The sequence below is a fragment of the Harpia harpyja genome, chromosome 2, assembly GCF_026419915.1.
Source record: "Harpia harpyja isolate bHarHar1 chromosome 2, bHarHar1 primary haplotype, whole genome shotgun sequence".
In the NCBI taxonomy this organism is placed as follows: Eukaryota; Metazoa; Chordata; class Aves; order Accipitriformes; family Accipitridae; genus Harpia; species Harpia harpyja.
Window position 1 is genome coordinate 78,116,957 of NC_068941.1, and position 17,885 is coordinate 78,134,841.

Here is a 17,885-nt window from a genome sequence, read left to right on the forward strand (position 1 = left end):
TCAACAAGCTCTTACAGTCTTTCAAAGACACCCAATGAATTTTAACTAATTCTTAATAGGGGAATTCTGCTATTTTGCAAGTTGTTTGACATTCCTTTCTAACATGTGGTCTAGTTGCATATGTTTTTTCACTTGGCTCCAATTAATATCACATTTGTTCAGAAAAGGAAAGCCATGCAGTATTCAGAGGGAAAAGGTTTTCATTCTATTTCTTTCTTAAATGTGGTTATTGCTAGATGCTGACTGAAGCAAAAATACATGTCAACACAGGATAAATTTCTGAGCCCTATTAACTTCAAAACAAATATTAACATAAGTCTGTAAGCTAAGTGCATTTTGATTCTATCAAAATTATCAGGTTTTCACAAAACTGGGCTTGTGGTAACACTGACTCACTTTGATTTCTATCAGAAGTCATTCAAACCAGATCCTGAATGAAGCTGCACATTTTCCCTTGTTAAAGCTCTCTTAACACCTAGCTAATGGCAGGAGAATCTTCTTTTGGAAAACTCTGAAGCTTTTGCCTTTTTTTTTTTTTTTTGCATTTTCAGTCTGTTTAAAGTTATGATGGGCAGATGGGGTGTGATTCTCTAATGTATTAAGTCACACAAATTCCCAATTTGTGTGGGGAGTCTCATTTTGCAGCAAGATGAGGTATGACGCCTTTGCCAGCTGTCTTCTCAGGCCACCCACTTTCTGACCACAGGAAACCACGGGGAACGTCTGCAGCAGGGCATCCTGCCTGTCCCAACTGTTCCTTCACTCCCGTTTCTAAACCACCTCATCTACTCAAGGAAAAATTACAGTCTTTTCCCACCAAAGACTGTTTTAATGCCTAAACTGATTTGAACATGTAAATCACTATATATGCTAAGTATGCATTACTTTTCTTAGCACAGGATCAGTAATGGGGAATTCACTGTAGTGATTTGCAATTTAAACAGAGTTTCTGAGCTGCGCCCTAGACACCTTCCCAATTTCCACCTCCTAAATTAAAACCCAGAAATTAATTGGACTGGTGTGAGCTTGGTGAAGTTTTTAATTAATCATAAAGAACTTGAGAAGGAAACACTGAGAATGTGACTATCCAAGACTTAAATTTGCTAGATATTCTTAGTGTACAGCATTATCAGCCAATATATGCTGTATGTATTGGCGATATGGACAGCAAATACAGCCAATAGATAAACGTGAACTACAGAGCTGCATATTTCAGCGTATTTGTCCTTTTCCAGGGATAGTTCTAAGTCTTCAGGCAAAATAAAAGATTAAAATATAGCATTTGATATGGACACTTACTGAAAAAATGAGTAAAGATTTGAGTAAAGTTGGATAGTGTCTGCATCTTTTACAGAACTTAGCAGGATGCCAACACGATAATCATAAACACATCTAACATGCTGCTATGCTGAAGCACTTCAGGAGTTCAATATCTGGCAAAGGGGGAGGTGGATTTTGATAAGCTGTCTTGGCACCAGAGTTAACATACGGATATAAATTCTCAGAGTACTGGAAACACTGGGTAGCTGAGCGCCTCTCACCAGAAGGTCTGTTTTGCAGCCTGGATGACACTTGCCGTCATTTCCACGTCAATGTAGTCATAGTGCAGAGCTCCGGGGTCTGTTGAAGACCCTGTTTCCGCCAGCAAAATTCCTATCCATCTGCCCATGTCTTCGGAGGAGGATGCCTGTGAGGAGAGGGCAAGAACATAGGTCAGGTCTTTACTCTGCCACTGAGCTGAGCATTACTGCAAAACGGTGCATTCTTCTTGGCTGACAAATTGCTACCACATTGTATGAGAGGCTCTGGTTTCTCTCTGCTGAACTCCTAAAAACCCCAGGATTTCTTATTAAATCCGCTTTACTAGAAGGAGTGCATTGTAAGCAAGCTATGTGCTCATCAGTTATGATGTAATACAAAGTGGGCAATCTCCAAAAAAGAAGAAAAAATAATCATTTAAGGCTAGTGGATTTAGATTCAAGTCACGCTTATTTTAGACTTCAGAAAATTGAAAGCTATAACAGAATTATTTCCCTATGCTAGGCCGGGGGATTTTAGTTAGCATGACTCCTGAGAAGAAAATGTTAGTGCTAAGTAGAAATGAGGCGGGGGGGAGGAAATGAAATAGTAGAAGAAATTTTAATGTTGTATTTTGAAAAATTCCTCTACATTTGTGCAGATGATGGCATTCATTTTCCTAATGGCACAAGTACAAACATGAATACTATTAAAATAATCATAAATTTTTCATATTTTGCTTCAAGTCACCAATTGCAAAGTTAAACAGTAGCAAAATAAATAATGGAAAAAAAAGGGGTGGGGAAGGAAACTGTGCAGTTTCTAAATTTCTTGTTCTTTTTAAATATTTCGTTGCCTTTCACAGTTCCTTGAGCTGCTTTTTACTTTTTCAACTTTTCTGAACTGCTCACATATACCAGGGCTGGTTGCAAGGACAGGAGATTAACGTGACCTGCAGTCGGAAACCCAAAGTGGTCAAAGTGTTCGTCCTGCCACTGAAAGCAAAAGGTTGCCTCCTCCTATACCTTCATTATACTTGGCTTTAAGTGTCTTCTCATTTCCGCTTCCAAAATACAATGAATAAAGCCCCTCAGAAAATTCTGACCCACCTAACACTGATGAAGGTATGCCCTTCGTAGCGTGAGCAGTGTGCCAGCGTGTACGTGTGGTGTGTCAAGAGGCTCACCAGGTTGCTGGCACGTGGTATTTTCTTACTGCAGAATTACCTTAATATTGATGCAGACTGAGCAAAAGGAATTCACATAAGTAGCAGACAAATGAGAGTTAAGAGCTCTAGAGTTCCCATCAACAGTGATCCATTCTTTAATTATTACTAAGTTATTTACCCAAAGTAATTATCTCCCTGATGTAAAAGTGTGCCTAGAGAAGGAGCAGGGATATTTTAGTAGCAGGTCAAGGGAAGGTCAGTGTAGAGAAAAGCATCTTACTGAGAAGATTTCTGAACTGCATTAAATCTCAGTTCTCTCTTTGCCTACAACACTTAATATTTCTTTTCTCCTTCCAGTATTTATTATCCAGCTCTGCAATAATATTATTCCAAAGATTTTTTTTTTGAATGGCCAGGTTGTATGAAAGTGCTTCTCTAATTTAGCTTGTGGGTGTTCCTACAAGTCATAACCATTAGCAACCACCGCACCTCGAGCACAGCGACCTCCTGCCCATTTCGGAGCAGGCGGAAGGTCAGGGGATGCTTTGAATCCAGTCCCAGGATGACTTCGCAGCCACGGAGAGGGATAGAAACAATATGCGTCTTCAGATCTGTCCTGTCCTTGTGGAAAATGAGTTTATTATCTTTCACTCTGCACCAGCGCTCACGCCAACGGTTATTTGAGAGCACGTTGAGATATCCTGCAATAAAATGAAACATGAGATATCTTACTCCTGACTTTTTTTGAAAAGCAAAAAAAAAAAGAAACTTACTTTTCAATGTAATGCTAGCACTTAAACAACTTATTCCTCTTACAATAGAAAGTCCAGATGGATTTTAGGAAGACAAGTAAATGACCCTGCCCCACTTCTTTTAATGAAAACTTTCACTGTGCCAATAACCTAGAAAAAAGCATATAAAGATGTGATCCTGCTCACGTGCAAATGGCTGTTCTGTGTTAGTCACTGCAGCAGCTGGATAAGCAGAAGCACACAGATCCCCAAGACTTGAGTAAGAATGGGAGAGGGACAGTAATGAAAAGGTATGTACACAGCTGATGTGCTCACACAAAAGACCCACCTTCTCCACGCATAATGGCTTTGATAAATGTGGCTGACCAAAATTTTCTGTGAAAATCGCAGCTCATATTATACAATTAGGTGATGAGCTACCTTCTCTAACATCCAAAATCAGTGTTTTAAAGACCTACTAAGGATTGATGTTATATGTTCTGATTTCATTTAGAAAGAAGAACGCATGTTTGGTTTGCCACACTTTTAAAGCAGAATTTAAAAGATTGCTACTGATGCCAATAAAAACAAAACTAATATTGGTTTAAAATTCAAGAAGTAAATGTATATGAAATTTAGCTAAACTTTAAGACAAAAGTTTAGACAAAGGTATTTTTTTTCCACGGATAATACAGTACTCTTACAACAAATAAAAATTTCATTAACAAATTGCCTTTTAAAAAACCCCCCACTTTTCTTATCACGCTCTATGTCGGATACAGTGTCTAGGCATATAATATCATTAAATGGGCAGTATTTTGTATTTTTCCTTCTCTGTCCAATAGCAACAATTATTCCAAACTCAAACCTTAAAATCAAGCCAATGCCCAATTTTTTCTGCCTTATTTAGTTTGGGAATGGAAAAAAAAAAAGTATCTTTTGCTTCTACGTTACGAACAGTACATGAATTCAGCATGTTGCTGCTTCCAAACAGGCTATGAGGAGGGAAACAAATGGTAACTTGCACAGGCCAGAATTTATGTAAAAAAATTGTCTTCTATCTCAGGTCTGATTTTCATTTAATCCTGTTGGATAGCAATCTCTTTGGTTTTCATTAAAACTATGACTTATCATTAATTTTTCTGGATTTCCCTTCCAAAATTATGGTTCCAATGTCACAGCTTGATCCAACAGGATATAGCACATCAGAATTGCACACATCTTGGAAGGTGCCATAAAAAAAGGAGGATGTGCACAATCCTCTGATTTTGGCTCCTTGTGACGATCACACTCTCCAGCTCTTCTCCCTCCTCCTGTAACAAAACCCCGTATAGCTGTGCCTTATACTATAATCCCTAGAAATGGAAAATCCCTTCACATGCAAGCCAGCTGGCTTGTTTTGGAGTGAGAGTCCTTTTTTTCAGACAGTACTTGTTTTTCCCCTCTGCTCCCAATGCACCTCTCCGAAAAGCTCTTCCAAACCAGCCTCCTTCAGTTGAACTAAGCAGGATCCCACGCTTTTCCTCCCACATATCCCTACTTAAACCTTCTACAGTTGACATGACCAAAATGTCTTGAGTGTGTTCCCAGTTGGGGCATTAGCACTTCAGCTTAGCCCAGGTGGTCAAAGACCAGTGATGCTGTAGGGAAGAGCTTTGCCGTGACTCCAAGCGCAGGTGGGTTTTAGTTTCCACTCTAGCTGGGTGTCCCCTGCAGCCCCACTGGGCTTTCCCCTTTGTTCATGGGAGGCAGAGCCTTCTCAAGTGTAAAAGCCTTCAACTATGGAGCAGCCTCCCAGAGGGCATTGAACTGAGCCAAATTTCTGGTGGTGAGAAACTTCTGCAAAGACTTCCTGAAATGACCAAAGCCTAGACACTTACATATTTTCCTATAAAATCTGCAAGCGGTGTTGAGTAGAGCCAAATGCAGCAATAGTAATGACTATATTTATGTCCATATCCGAAATAATGACAGAAATACTAGGAATTAGATTGTACAGCTGTGGTTAACGTCTCACATAATAGAGAATAATCAATGGAGTATGAGACCCCGGAAGTTTGAGCTTTTATGGAAGCCAGATGCTTCGGACATTGCATCTGGCTAGACAGAACTTTTTTCCAGCTGCTCTTTTGGTTGATAAATCACATCTGTACTTAGCTGATATATAGATATATATACACACACACTTATTTAATCAAAGACTGCTTATGTGAATGATTCCCAAAGTGTGGCTTGAGAGCCACCTGTGATCTATGAAGTTCTCACTGGTGGTCCATGGCTCTGCTTCTTCCACATTGGGCAAGCATCTACCACACTTCACGCACCGACGAGTTCTGCCATCTGCTGCCTAATCACAGATTTCTGGGTTTCCCAAAGCAGTCCTAGTCAATTTAAGGGGAAAAGGCAAATCCAAATTCAGAATCTGGCGCAACTGCTTCACAGCTTTCTTTCTATGGAATTTCTTTTTTTTTTTTGGAAGGGATTGGGAGAAGGGTGGATTCAACCTTATTCACGTATGGAAGTGTTACTTAATACTGGAGCACCAAAAGGCAAACAGGAGAATGTAAATACATTGCATTGTTTGAAAATACCAGAGCTGTGAGGACATCAGCTAAGTGCATTGCACAAAGTCCTAAATTGTGAGCAAACAGTAACAGCTAAGATACAAAAGTTAAGCATTTTCTGCATGCCTTTTTCTATATTTCCTTTGTGCTGCCAAGCACTACAGCTGTCATATGGAGTGATCAACACTAGGAAAAAATAGCTTACTAGAAATTTGTTACTTCATTCAAGTTTTGCCCAATACGTACCACTTTAGGAACCCACAATTAAACTCAAATCACTTTGGCTGAGGCCAGTCTACTGCTGTCTTGATTGCTATCCCACAAAACCTCACCATGATCCATCATAAAAGACTTGATCCCTTCCCAAGAACCTTCTTCTAATTCCTAGCCTAAATTTATTTCATAGTTCAGCCTATACTCCTTTTACATTAATTTGTTTGAAAACAGCTCGTTTCTTTCTGCTTTTTGTCCACACTTCTCTTCCCCCTCACCTTTGCAAAGAGCAATGATATTCCTTCTGAGCCTGTGCTACCATTTCATTTAAAAAGTCAAGTTCTTTTAGTCTCTTTCCAAATGATGAGCTCCTGATTACTCCTCTTTCAGTCTGAGTGCATCCTTCTGGTGTTGAGGGAAGAATTCCAGCAGTAAAAGCAATTTTAGAGGAATTTCTAGGCTAGAATTTTATAAAGTTTTAGTTGCAATGTGCATGTAAGACTCAAGGAGAAAAATCACTTACCGCACGTTGGAACATCTTCTTCAGCTGATGAGGTCTGTTCATCTGTTGATGGCTTTTTCTTTCCTAAACCAATGATCTTCGTTATTTTTTTCCCTGTTACTTTAGTCACGGTGCCCTTGGCTTCTGATTTTGAACTTTTTTTCCTCTTCACTATTAAGACATCGAAAGTGTGTATTTTAGTGTGTTTGAATTAACCAATGAATAGAGAGAACCTGAATAAAAATAGTAGTTCAGACAAACAATCCTATGCAAGATGAACATTTGTACAAAAGTTGCAGACTGCAATGACATAAACATTATATGCCCTCTCTAATGCAGATACCTATAAATAACCTCTGTGCTATAAAAATCGTGGCATTCAGAAGGATAAGAAAAACAAAAATCAAGCTTCTAATTTGATTTAATCTAATCAAGCTGAAAGTCTCTTTCCACAGCAGTCATCATCTAATTTATCAGTATGACTAGGTACCTGTGTATAAATTTAGCTCATATACACACGAATAAAAATCCAGTCAGATGATCCTTCGTTGTTCCTAAACATTTACCTCAAAATACTTCAACAATTAAGTACACAACAAAAACAGAATATGCTTGCCTAGCAAAATACACGTGCCACGTACAATTAGGTTAAGGTATCTTATCACAATGGACCTTTTAGAAAGACAAGGCTTATAAATTAACTACTAACAATGAAATTAGTGGGAGCAGTATAAGCACTCAGTGGTTAGGAGTTGGTACTTTTTGTGATCATGAGGGTGTGGAAAGAAAAAGCTCTGCTGAAAAGAGGTATTTTGCTAACATCCAGTCTATGCCTCCATTAACTTAATATGATACTAGTAATATTACGGCTCTGTGCACTGAGACATGTTGAGCTGCTGAATGTAATATGACAAGGACTATGGATGTAATTTTTAAAAGTGCCTACCTGACTAAAATCCTAACGAATTAAAAAAAACTTTCTAAGATTAAACAGGATCAGAAAAAAAGACCTTTTATTTGCAAAACAGAACAACTGAAATAAACTTTCAGAAATTGCATTCAGTGGCCTAATTTGAATTCCATCAACAGAGCAGAAGTCTCTCTGCTAACTGACAGGGCAGGAAAAATATCTATCAACTTGCCCTGATACATGATTTTGATGAAAAATACATTTAGGACAGTTACTGATTGAGCTGCTGTAACTTTATCCCCGACATATCAATTCCCTTTGCAACAGGGAACATTTAGTGGTTATGGACTTGTGTAAACTGAGGGAAAAAAGGACAAAATGTTCATATGAGCAATGACTATATGAATTGATGAACCGGGAAGACAAAGGCACGGAAAATAGAGCAGCAGTTAGGGACTCACAATGGGATAATATATCATATTTAGCTTAATTGTTGGGAATCATGGACCATTATTTAGAAATTGTATCTGTAGCCAAGACTGTACAAATCTGTCACCTGCTGCATGCGGTGCTGAGGGGGAAGAGCAGCTTTTCAGGTGCGGGTAGCTGTTCACCAGCAAACTCCAATAGAGCGACATGCATGTGCAAGCAACTTTCTAATTCTCTCTTCCTAAGGGAAGGGTGTTCACAACTTATCTGGTGCTCTCTAAACATGCAACGAGCTCCCGTGTTCGAGGGAGGAAGGCCACCCGCCCGGTCTGCTCATGTCAGCCCCTGCCCGAGGGAGGACCTGAAGGCAGCCCCTGCCTGCAGACAGCTTTCCACCCCACCCAGCGGCAGCTCATGACCGACTGGGGCTGTCGAGTGGGGAGGAGATGGAAAGCATTGAAGAAAGCCAGAGACTGAGAAAAACTCATCTCTCTGAGACAGAAGTCCAAAGGAATCATTCTCATGAGCATGAACAGACAGGGGAATAAGCCCATTTCAGTGGGTCCCTTTTGTTTTTCTGTCCTATCTTCCCTTCACACTGCTGTTTTATTCTCCTGCAGAACTGAGAAGCAGCAGAAATAAGGCCTTCATGACTTAATCTTTTCGAGTCCAAAGAATACACCGATTGCCTGACTGTCACTGACTTTTTTCACAAAAGCTTTTTCTTCTCATTTCCTTCCCCACAGCAACATGAGCAGTCGGTTAAGAGCAGAGTAGAGGCTGGCCAGTGGGTGACGGCTGGAGATGACCGCTCTCCGGAGTCTCCCTTCTCATGTACTCCCTTAAGCGTTTCCTATCCATTTCTTAAAAAATAGTGTAACTTCATCCAGAAACCTTTAAAATGATTCATGGGGTATTTTAATCTCCTTGCAGTCATTAATGCCTATTATTTTTATTACTACATATTGAAGGTCACAATTTTCAAAAGCAACTGGTATTTTTAATTAGGCTCCTTGAGACATTTAAGCTGGACTGGTTTTCCAGCAGCGCATGCTCCATCAGCATGCCTCCTGTGGGGCACCTGAGCCACCAGGCACTTTTGGACATCATGGACAACACAGCTTTTGGGTCACAGATTTTTCTCAGCAGGTTTCTGAGACTAAAACAGTACCATGCTTTTTGAAAGCTTAATGGAAGATTTTATAGGGTGAAATCTAACCATGAACCACAACTTTTAGAAACCACAAAACCTGACGTTGTTCCATACTGTTGGGTATGTCAGAGATCTGTACAGTCAGGAAATGTTGGAAAACAACCCAGGGAGAAGATAAAGGAAATGAATCAAAAGGCGAGACAGCGCTGGCACCAAGGCCGGTATTGACATTGTGCTCACTGCAGCTCACATTACCCTTCATCTTGACAGCTGCAGAAAAATGTCTTATCTAAACGATCAAACGATCAAACAAAATTCCTTCTGGGTTTGGGATTTGCCTTTGTTAGATTATAAGGACTACAAAACATGCATGGCTCCAAAGTAGCATATGTAAAATAATATACATACATACTTACAAACCCACTGATATTACCTGATTACATACATTTTAGTATGTTAATATAAATAATCATACATAAGAGTTTATGTATATGTATCTGTTCATACACACATATATATAAACTGTGTATATATGTGTATACATACATATGCATGTATACACACATATATATATAAAATACACATGATTCTCTCCTTCTAGCATTCAATGATAGCTTTTTTCGCTTAGAAGCTATACACCCAGTATTTATGTTGCCACTATACAGTTATGGTTACTAAAAGCAACTCTTAGTTGCCTATAGTGATCGCCCAAGCTCTGAAAAGCTGTACTTTTGAACACACAAAAGGCCAAGTCAAAATTTCTATATTCTGTTTCCTTATGCTAATTATATTGATTTTACCTGCACAATAACGTCAAATGCCTTCTGTTACTGCAAAATTTTAAGGATTTACTCTTGACATAATTCAGCTTTCAAGTTAAATTGAATCCTAATAAAAATATTCAAAAACTTTACTACCTATTTTTAAAAGACAAAGGCCAGGTATTTCACTACCTATCACTCCCTATATGCACATATTATTTACACAAGCATCTCTGGATCCGAGACGTACCTTGTTCTTTCCCATTGCACACGGTCGTGATGCCATTTTCCACAGCACCCTCCCCATCTGAGCTTGGCCTCTCAAATGACAGCTTCTGCAGGGCAAAGAGATTAGTTGACACACAATGTTGGCACCTTCGCCAAATGAACTGTCATGAGTCAATTTAAAAGTATGCTTACTATGGAATAAAACACATTTCAAGCTCTCATCCACTTGGAAGACAAGTAGAAGACAGTAAAAAATCCGGTTTTAGAGGCTTTAGAAAAGTATAGAAACCACAAAATAGGTCTGTATTTGAAAGCGTAGTCAAAACAGTAAAATAATAATTCAATACCTCTTATTACGCAATATATTTTTAATGAATTTCTAGACTCCAAATGTTGCTGTTTATTAAATCTTCTAAGCAATGAACAATTACAGGGATCAGATGATAAGAATAATTTTTAAATTATTTCTGTAAATAATGCTTCATATATGCATTTACAATTACAACTTATCAAAAAACAGTGCATACCTATAAGGTGCTTCAATACTTTCAATATGTGCAAAAAAGAGGCTTTTGAAATATATTTTTAGCACTGATTATTCTGTAATGGTTGTGTAGGAGATATGGGATGAAGCAGTATAGAGCTTATGACAGCACAGTTTTGGTAACCACATTACTCATGAGTGGTGCAGGCATGAAGATGATGTACAGATTATCACAAAAAGAAATGAATGAGAAGTTTTCCTACAATTTCCTATGGCATGCATTTTAGAAAACCACTGTTTTATGACATTTTATTTTGTTAATACTGTGCAGGCGTCTGCAAGGGTGCAAACACAACAGCTTTTGCCTTGTGAAATCAGGAGGTCTGAGCTGTCATGGAACACGCTTTGCTCTTCGTTTCCCACGTGCAAAGCCACTACTGTAGAACTTGCCATCAGGAATTTGGTGACAAAACTTTTGTCAGTGGGACTTTTAAGCAGGGCCTGCAAAGGGGTCTGCTCACATGGATGCCTTAACGGAGCAAGGGCTTAAATTGGTGCCGGTAATGTACTGATCATTCAATGCCCAGCTGCTCTCTTTCCTCATTCTTGCTCTCATACCCTGCTGAGTCAAGGCAGCAGAGACAACCACATGTAAATAGCCAAGCTTCTGTACTGAGGCGCGAATGCTTGAAAGGGCCTGCCAAAACGGTGACCACAGCATGCCCAGGGAGCCCTTCAAAAACTAAATGCCCCAAAATAAAAGACTTTGCCTTAAAACTTTTGTATAACCTTCAGCTGTTCTTCCCTGAGACTCACATCTCTGCTTGCTCTTTGCACTTGACGGAAAGTGTCTCTGCATCACAGCGCACGTATCAGACCTGCTTAGTCTGCACCCTTCTAAATGGCTAAAGAGAAGCTGCTAATGGATACGAGCCCGTCTGCTGGTTGCTCGTGACCAAACGAGCAGACGTGGCAGAAGTCTTAACTCTGTAGGGTGTGTGCACATACCCCGACAAGCAAAAACAATGCAGGGACTAGTAGCCTAAAATAGTAGCACAAGTCAGCAAGTATCTACATCCAGTGTCTAGTGGTGCCTCTTTAATAAGCAACCATAAAGAATTTTGCATTCCTCATTTTGATAACTTTACCTTTTCCAGCTCTGTCTTGTGTACTGGAGAACTAGACAATGGCCCATCAGAGTCTACAGCTCCCGTACAGTTGCTGCACACATCTTTTATAACCTTAGGAGACAAGGCAAAACTTATTAATTATGAATAAAATACAATTCAGAGAAAATATATATGAATGTGAAGAGAAATGGGAAGGAGAATCACACAGACATTTACTAGGCTGGCAGGTGTCAGGCAGGCTGCCACTACACCAACTTCTCCACGCTGCCTCCCTAAGTACAACCTGGAGGAGACATCATGTCTAGAGGTGGAAGGTTTCAGCTTCTAGACAAGCTAAGCTCCAAGGCTCTCCTGAGTAAAGAAACCAACAGCGCTGCTGATTTCCATGTGCTAGTTTAGCAATATGAACTGAGCTGACACCACCAAATTATTTTCATTACGATGATGAAAAAGTGGGATTAAATCCAAGGTCCCGCAAGTCAAAGGACAAGAGTTTTGCATAATACACTACCCAGCTGCTCTTTTTTGCTATTGGAGAACTGATGAAATGCTGATCGACTTAAGAGTTAATACTGCACAGTGGTATTACCTGGCATTTTTGTATTATACTTGCACATTGACACAAAGGTATAGGTCAAAGTAATTGTAAATGTGTTTGTAGGAAATGGGAATGGCATTGTTTGCTTTTAGAAAGTTAAAGAAAAATCCAGAACCTGGAATTCACTGAGATTTTGATAGAATTTGAAGAACTTAAAAACCTGAAATGATATAAATGTAAAAATAAATGATGAGTGAAGACATTTGATGATTCCCCATGGGCATAATTAAGTTTTTTTATCTTTTGTGAGGTTACCACCAGCCTATTATCAATCTGAAATTGCTTGTGCTGATGAGAACAGGTCCCAGCTCTCCCTCCAGACTCATGCCAAGGGGGTGCTGAGCTCAACGCCACTGATTACAGCCATGCAAGGACTGCAGAGCCAAGTGAGCTAAGAAAGAAAGGCATCCTACTTTGCTGGAAGCATTACTGCTAGACATCCAAGCTTTCTGCTTTACATGTACATGTACGTGTTTACATATCCAGCTCCCCCCTTTACACTGTTTACAGCAAGCCTGGCTGGCAGAGAGGAGGATCTGGCCTGAGAACTCCTAGTTCCAGGGAAAACAGCAATTAGCTAACTGTCAAAATCCAGGTTTCTTTCAAGGAGAGGAAAAGCAAAACAACAAACACCATCTTTTTAGTTTCGAACTGAACAACTTTGATGTGGAAAGTATTAAAGAGCTAAAGATGGCACCAGACAGTCCTTTCACAGCACTGAAGTTCCCTTTAAGGGTGAAGCTAAACAAATCAAATGTTTATGGGCTTACAAAGACCCTATTGCTACAACTCATGAGCACATCATAAATTACAGTCATTATATGCCGTAAAGAGCACCAGCCCCATTTTACAGACGGACAACTCAGGAACAAAAGAAAGATGAAATCGCTCATTCAATGTCACATAAAAAAATCTAAGCAGAGCAGGGAAATGAACCTACACTTTTATTTCTGAGCGAGTATCTTAAAACACTTCAGTATCCTTTCTTGACTGTCTGAACTTCTCTGTGTCTTGTCCCAGAAACATAAGCACATTATTTCATGGCACTTGGTGTCCTTTATAACAGAAAATTTAGATATATCTGTTGCAGAGCATTTGCACCTCAGAGTTAAACGTAGCCCTAAATTTCCATGTTTTTTTAATGTGTGTTGGTTTATTTTCAACTGCTGGTCCTCAGTATGGTGTAAATACACCGCTGTTTTCTTCCTAGAGAAATGTGACCGTACAGTTTCTGGGAACATTCATTTCTGTCTCCTGCATGACCCTGATTCAATGGCTCATGTTTTCAGCATCTGCTCACACCACACAGTTAGTTAATTTTGGCAAAGGCAGATAGTAATGGGAGTTACAGACAGAACAGAGGGAAATGATTTGGCAGCACTAACTGAAGAGTATGTGCAAAGTCATGCACTCAAGTAAATCCGGTTCTTATCATACCTCACATATTTAAGGAGAAGTTAAAGTGTTTAATTGGGTTGTAATTAAATTTTGATTTAAAAAATGACACACTATCAAATGGAAGTTCGTGGCAAGATCTAAAGTAAATGCATATTCAAGGATCCAACACTTCATTTGGGTTCAGGGGGTTCACTGGCAAAGACTTGCTCATCACCTTCTATGTGCAATATAATTGTGTTCGATGCACAGCATAAAACTCATACTTCTACAGCTCACCACGATGAAATGCCTTTAATGTATAATGGTTGCCTGGATGCACTCTCTATAATTATGTTTGCAGACAGCTGCCATTATAAATGTGGTTTTCTCATGCTTATAGCTTTAACTCAAAATTTTAAGGATAAAACATTCCACCAGTGTTGCCAACTTGCATAATTTCAATCACAAGACTCAGAGTTCTTGTCAATTTTTTCTATGTTCCATCTCCTGGAGTCATATGAAAACAAAAGATCCCTATTTTCATTAAAAAATAGCTGTGAGTGAGAATGGGGAAAGGAGGTCAGCAAACTTTTATCCATTGCAATGAAATGTGTGAAAATATGAGTAAATGTATCTCAATGGCTCCAAAACTAGAAAGCAAATAAAAGGAATCCCCAAATGTGTTATTTTTAATAAAATGGCATAATCTGGAAGCCAGTACTGAGAATACTTTGTAATGGCACATACTCCATTAATAGTTTAAGTATTCTTACACATTAGAAAAGGGAAATCATTCTCTTTTTCTCACCACAAATGCCTTTGTACATTACATATACACACACACAGGGTGATCTGCTAGGAAAATCAAACTGAGATCATAAACAGACTATGTATTCAAATATTTAAAATGCATGAGCAACTGTAATGAGAAAACTGAAGACTTTTCATTTCTTTGGATAGCCTCAAAACTAAATACATTTAAAATAATCTTCTATTATTCCATCACAAGAATTTTAAATACAATTACCACTAAAATGTTACAATTAGCAGACTTCAGAACTGCCTCTTTCAAATGCAGACATGGAAAAAGCTTGTGCAGCCTGAACTATATCATTATTCTTTATTTATGTTACAGAAAGGTCTTGAATCCCCAGCTGAATCGGGATATATGCCAGTGTATCACATTGAGTGCGATGACATGAGGAATAGAGGGGAAAATATTTGCAGGTAGAAAGCTGGAAAGATTCCCTGCCCTGAGCCATTGACAATGACGGGTGAAGTCAGTGGAATTTCTGCCACATGGTGTGTCTGGAATATTTCTCTCTAAAACTATCTTACTACACAAGCATTGACTATAAAATGTTCATACCTGCACTCACCTACAAATTTCTGTAATTCTTGTATCTTATTTTAAATGACACACCAGGACGGGAAGCAAAATACTTGCCCTACATTTATTCTTTCTACATGCAAAGTCAGAAAAAAATCAAATTAGATTTCTCCGGCTACCTTCAAAGAGCCAGGCTCCAGATAAAAAGCACAGGCTATGCAGTAAAACCAGAAAGCCAGCTGCTTGCCAGCCAGACCCTGCCACACAGAAACCCAACAAATTCCGAGTAAAGGAACTAAATTTGTAGATGGTTCTTTGTGGTCGATCTCTTTGGGACCTGATAAGGAGTAAGACTGAAAGTTGTCCTGCATTTGAGGAGCTTGCAGACCTCTCTCCTGGTGGATACCGTGGGATGAGTTCAGGCTACAGGCTGTGCTCACCACAGGGATGTGATTACAGCATCTCCTCTCGTCTCGTGTTTTCATGAAACTCACAGGAGAAGCTCACACTTTTAATATGATCGAGTTCAAAAGCGATTAGGGAGAAAGCTGACAGCCTGACTGCACATTTGCTTCACTTCCATATGTAACCAGGCTAGAAATCCATCCGGCCGACCCACCCCCTTGTCCCCATCTACCCACGTGGGACAGAAACACAGGAATTGCTAGAAATGGGACGGGCTGTGTCTGCTCTGTCTCTGCTGCTTAACTCTGAAGATAGGAATATGGTAAAGCTGAAATCTGCTTATGCACAACACAGCAGAGGGAAAAAGGTTTGGCTCCAGGCGTAACTCAGAATTTCTCATTCCCGAAACACTCCTTTTTCAGTGCTGGAGGAGTACTTGCTTTCTGGGACTCTTCATCATTTTGGCATGACTAAATTCTCATTTTCTCTCTCTTTTGGACCCTTACACACTACATACGTTAGTGTCAATCTCCTCCTCCTTAAGAGAGCACCAAAACTCTCTCAGCATTTTGCAGAGAAGGCATGCCCCAAGGAGTTTACCTACATAAATTAGAGGAACAGCAGAAATTATTCACATCATAGCCTATGCTTTAAGTTTCAAAAAGAAACCACCTTTACCTTCTGTACTGGAAAACATCATTCTCAAGCATCCCCTAGCCTGAAAAGATCCATCTTTCTGCCTTATTGCCGTTTGTCTGAGCAAAGTGGGGACGACATTCTACCAGACTTGCAGCCAGCAAGCCTATCTTTACTGCCTGTATATCCCCTTAGAAATACTTTTCTGACATATTCAACCAACACAACCCCTGTATCATTTCTCCTGTGTTATTACCACGAAGTCTATTGCTATATATAGCCACTGGATCGGGCAGAGCCTGGGGAAGGAGGCACTGGGGAGGGTGGCTGGAGGCATTGCTGCTGCGAGGGCAGAGTTACTCTGTGCAAGGGGAGCTGCATCCCCAGCCCAGGCAGCGCAGAGATGCAGACCACGCTTTGGGCTGTAAATCTGAGCTAGGTATGATTTAAATAATTTTCCATCCAAAGCTGTGAGCAGGAGAGAGGAGGAATACTACCTAGTGGTGAAAGCAGGGCACCTCAGCCCTCCTGGGTTCTGCTCTGAGATCTGCTACAGCTTGTATTTGTGATTTTAGCCAGGAACCTAACGAAAACATATCCCTCGGAAAACAAGCAAATAGGATGTTTGTGGTTCTGTATTCATTGGGGGTGGTGGGGTGGGTGTTGTTTGTTTGTTTTTTAAATTTACATATGCATCTGTTGTTTTAAGTAACGTATTGTTTTCCGTGGTGCTGGTCACACGCACACTCTGGTTCACAGCCAAGCTGGGGTCCTCTGGCTGTGTGGAAGCACACCGGCAGCAGTCCGGCAGGAGGGTCACAGCTCTCCTGTGCAGCCCAGTCCATCACGTCTGCAGGTTAGGCCCTAAATAGCTTTTATGCAAACAAACCGACCTTGCTGTGATTTGAACCGAGGCATCTAAACCCGTCTCTTTGAGACAATAGGGATGTAAGTCCTGGGAGGTTTAATTTAGTTTGCAAAGCCTTCGCTGCTGCTGCTGATGTGTAGTGGAGAAAGAACCCAGCCCAAATACCTTGGGACACAGTACATTGCTGAAGTTACTTATAAACTAACAAATGCTATACAGAAATCACTTGTACTGGATATGCATCCCCAAACACACTTTTTACAGTCAGTTTTAAGGCACGATCATTCAGCACTTGACTCTACTCAGCTACAAAATGGAGATAATAACCTCTTTGGGGAACATCACTTAAGCCAAGAAAGTAATGTTTGAAGCGTTTTGAGACCTCTAGTTGGAAATTCCCATAGAAAGTAAAACCAGCCACACAATATTTACAGTTACAAGTTCAGTTTTGTGCTGATTTAAACTGGTCAAAGGAGAGCTCCGTCAGTAGTTTATTCTTCAGTAAAACTTCAGTAAAACATTAAGACCAGAGCCCAGAAGTTACTTGACTCCCCTTGCTAAGCTCAGGGCAGTGAAAAAAAAGATGTTTTCAAAAAATTTTAAAAGAGACAACATGCAGTTATCAGAGATGGAAACTGGGTAGGACAACCAGATTAACAGCCCTACGAGGAGTGTTGCAGGGTCTTTGGATGACTGGATACAGTCACAGCCTTGATTTTCTTCTCTCTTCAGGGCAAAAAATCCCTCTTACTACAACAAGTTTAGAACTGACTGAACATTGTCAAAATGATAGACGCAGAAATGTCTACTTATGCCTGAAAGATTCACTGCTCAATTACAGACCCTCAACTGAAGAGATTGCTGCAAAATGGCTGCACAC

The 17,885-nt window shown here is 39.9% G+C and overlaps 1 protein-coding gene across 2 annotated transcripts in view; it reads right to left on the minus strand.

Moving 5' to 3' along the window:
* Positions 1 to 17,885, minus strand: part of AFAP1 (actin filament associated protein 1) — a 119,583-nt gene that overhangs the window by 16,191 nt on the left and 85,507 nt on the right. For both annotated transcript variants that reach the window (XM_052780560.1, XM_052780559.1), the window contains exons 7-11: positions 11,810 to 11,902; positions 10,200 to 10,284; positions 6,718 to 6,867; positions 3,176 to 3,387; positions 1,542 to 1,687 (exon numbers count right to left, since the gene is read on the minus strand). In XM_052780560.1, coding sequence (XP_052636520.1) covers positions 1,542 to 1,687; positions 3,176 to 3,387; positions 6,718 to 6,867; positions 10,200 to 10,284; positions 11,810 to 11,902 — 686 coding nt within the window. The remainder of the gene's footprint in view (positions 1 to 1,541; positions 1,688 to 3,175; positions 3,388 to 6,717; positions 6,868 to 10,199; positions 10,285 to 11,809; positions 11,903 to 17,885) is intronic.